The sequence below is a fragment of the Egretta garzetta genome, unplaced genomic scaffold (assembly GCF_000687185.1).
Source record: "Egretta garzetta isolate BGI_Z169 unplaced genomic scaffold, ASM68718v1 scaffold243, whole genome shotgun sequence".
Lineage (NCBI taxonomy): Eukaryota > Metazoa > Chordata > Aves > Pelecaniformes > Ardeidae > Egretta > Egretta garzetta.
Genome location: NW_009259041.1, coordinates 621,268 through 624,491, shown reverse-complemented (window position 1 = coordinate 624,491; position 3,224 = coordinate 621,268). Strand labels below are relative to the sequence as shown.

At 55.1% G+C, this 3,224-nt stretch overlaps 1 protein-coding gene across 1 annotated transcript in view; it reads right to left on the bottom strand.

Annotated features, from left to right (window-relative positions):
- The window catches only part of CSMD2 (CUB and Sushi multiple domains 2), a 328,671-nt gene that overhangs the window by 9,827 nt on the left and 315,620 nt on the right, over positions 1 to 3,224 (bottom strand). Inside the window, 1 exon segment of the mRNA XM_009634976.2 lies at positions 3,137 to 3,224. This exon segment is cut by the window's right edge and continues 27 nt beyond it. Coding sequence (XP_009633271.2) covers positions 3,137 to 3,224 — 88 coding nt within the window.

Genomic DNA, 3,224 nt, shown 5'->3' with positions numbered 1-3,224 from the left:
TGCTGCTACTCTTCCAGCATCCATCACTTTTGCTTTTTTCCCTGGCACGTCGACAGTAGCAGGGCATCACTGGAATTAAGGCAGAGATGCATCACATTAATGTCAGCATCCTAAGCTGAGCAAAGGAAACTGGAGCTTCTGTCTGAGCGGGAGTTCAGCAGCAGCAGCTTCCCTTTTGGGAATCCCTTTTGGATCAAAAAAATCCCTTTTGGGACCAAAGGGTTGAGCTAAGCTGCAATGCTGGCCACAGGGATGCTCCGGAACCTGGCCGGGCAGCTGGAGCATCGCAGGATCTTGGTGCAATCAGATGGGAGCCCACTCTGGACCCTCAGCCTTCTTTCTCCAGCGTGCTCAACATTGCTACAAGAAGGATCATGAGCCCCGTAGCAAATCCCTCTCTACGCTTACTGGAAATGACTCCAATTAACGGGATTGTGCAAGACAAGAAACAACCTAAGGGCAGTCTGTGCAATGCAACGCAGCGGGACAGAGCCGCCTGTCGCTGTAGCCTGCACCCGTAGGATGACGGAGCACAGCTTCTGTACCTAATGGCATGGGTGCTTCTGTTTCTGCCTTTATTCCTTACGATCTGACTCGTTGGCCTCTTGACACCGCAGCATTATGCACTTGTTGGTGTCGTCGCCAGGCCCTGGGAGCTGCGGGGAGTAACTGAACACGGGATACGGAACGTGGCCGGTTTGGGGCTGTGGCACACAAGCTAATTCATCTTCCGTCATTGGGCTCTGCTGAGTTTTCGTCATTTATCACTGATGCAGTTTCCATGGAAGCCCCCAGATAAATCACAGTGTCTGAAATAAATAAATAAAGTGTCCCATCGCTGGGCGAGGTGATGGATGGCAGGGGGTGGAGGGCAGAGCCTCGGTCTCCCAGCTGCCTCTGGGGGGGTCTGGGGTGCTGGAAATCTAAAACGTCTCAAAAACGGCTGAGATCTGAAGAAACACAACACCTTGGGTTCAGAAAACGGCGTTTCGTGTCAGGGTTTTGCAGACACATGAGCCTTCTCCCTTCGCAGAGTTTGTTTTGGGGAGACAAATTCCAAGTGCATTTCACCAGCTCTGTTGGCTGGGTTCAACCAGAGGTGGCTCTGGAGGGCTGGGTGCCAGGTACGCACAAGAGGATCCCGGACAAGGCTTTGCAAGGAAGTGATGAAGCCAATATTTACAACGGTAGGCAGGTGCTCCCAACTCTTTGTACGTTGAGAAGGCTCCTGGCGAAATCAATAGGAAACTTGGAGGTTCAGGCCACCAGCATTTTTACATTACTGTCATTGGTGATGCATTTAGGATGCAACTAGAATGATTGAACACTGCAGAGAGCAGCCCGAGATCCGCCTCTGCCCCAGAGGCCCCCATAAGGCGATGATGGTGGTGTTCAGGCAGACAGCTAAGGTAACAGCACATAGCCCACGCGCTTTATCGCCACGGGAGCCCTGGAGTTCAAGAACGCAGCCGGAGTTTTAAACGGGCGAAGAATGCTGCGACTAATTACGATCGTACACCTCCCAGAGGTTTCAAAGGGTTCTGGAAGCCCCAGAAAATGGGCACCTGAAGGACGCATGGGAATTTCAGCCCAAATCCTAACACTGCAGCTAGGCAAAGCGACCCGTAGGATTTTGATCTCTGTATACAGCACTTTCATACTTCTAGGAGTTGCTATTCTGCCATTCTGGGTATAATTCAACAGCAGCAGAGAACATAAGAGCTCTCACGTGCGCCCTTTAGGCAGAACTTGGGTTTGCGCAGTTTCTGTGAGCAGAAGAGCTCGCCCCCGCAGCAACCCATGGCTGCTCTCTGCGCTCAAACTGCACTTTCAGTCCCATTGCTGACAAGGATACCGTGCATCCCCAGAGAGCAGCGTGCTGGGCTGCAGGTCCCCCAGGAAGCCTGGAAGCAGCACAGAATCACAGAATCCCAGGCTGGCAGGGGTTGGAAGGGACCTCAGGAGCTCACCCAGTGCCACCCCCCTGCCCAAGCAGGCTCACCCAGAGCAGGGGGCACAGGACAGCGTCCAGGCGGGGGTTGAAGATCTCCAGAGAAGGAGACTCCACAGCCCCCCTGGGCAGCCTGGGCCAGGGCTCGGGCACCCTCACAGTCAAGAAGTTCTTCCTCACATTCAACTGGAACCTCTTCTGCTTCAGTTTCTGCCCATTGCCCCTTGTCCTGGTGCTGGGCACCACTGGGAAGAGTCTGGCTCCGTCCTCGTGACACCCACACTTGAGATATTTGTAAGTGTTGATGAGATCCCCTCTCTGCCTTCTCTTCTCCAGGCTGAACAAGCCCAGCTCCCTCAGCCTTTCCTCCTAGGGGAGATGCTCCAGTCCCCTCATCATCCTTGTTGCCCTCCTCTAGACTCTCTCCAGGAGTTCCTCAGCTTTCTTGACCCGGGGAGCCCAGAACTGGACCCAGTGCTCCAGGTGGGGTCTCATTGGGGCAGAGCAGAGGTGGAGGAGAACCTCCCTCGCCCTGCTGGCCATGCTCCTCTTAATGCACCCCAGGATGCCATCAGCAAAGAGACCAGAGCCCAGCACTGTACAAAGCCAATAATTTTGATGTTGCCCGGGCTGTTGCTGCGTTAGCACGGTGCAGGGCATGAGTGCAGGCGCAGCCCCACGCTAGTGCAGCGCCACCGTCCCCAGCCCCAGGGGTAAGCCAGGGCAGCCCCAGCCTTCGGGAGCTCTGTGTGGTGCTACCCGCCGCAGGCTCTCCCGCAGCCCCCCCACCTTACAGCCCAGGTGGCACACGTTCAGTGGGGAGTTCTGCAGAGGATCTTCTCCCTCTGCCCATTGGCGGCCCGAGCGCAGCACTGAGGAGCAGTAACAGCGAGGAGATCGTCCTCCTCGGACGCACTGCATATCGACCACCATCAGGGGCAGGAACGATGGGGACAGGCGCCGAACCTAAGCAGCAAGCCCCAAGAGAAGGATATGGGTTGCTTACCACCAGCTGGTATTGCACAAACCAAAAGCATCATCCCTATACATCCAGATTTTCAAAGAAACAAAGTGTTCACTTCTGCCAACCCAGAAAAGAAAACCAGCTTTGCTACTGATGGAAAAGCAAGGTGGCAACTCAAAGCTCTTTGCTCGTAGATGCAAGACAGAGGAGTCTCCCTTTACCTATGCAGCTGGGCTGGGTCCCGCTCCACGTCCCGTCGGACTGGCAGAACCTCCGGGTTGATCCCACCAGCACGAGCGGGGCTAAGCA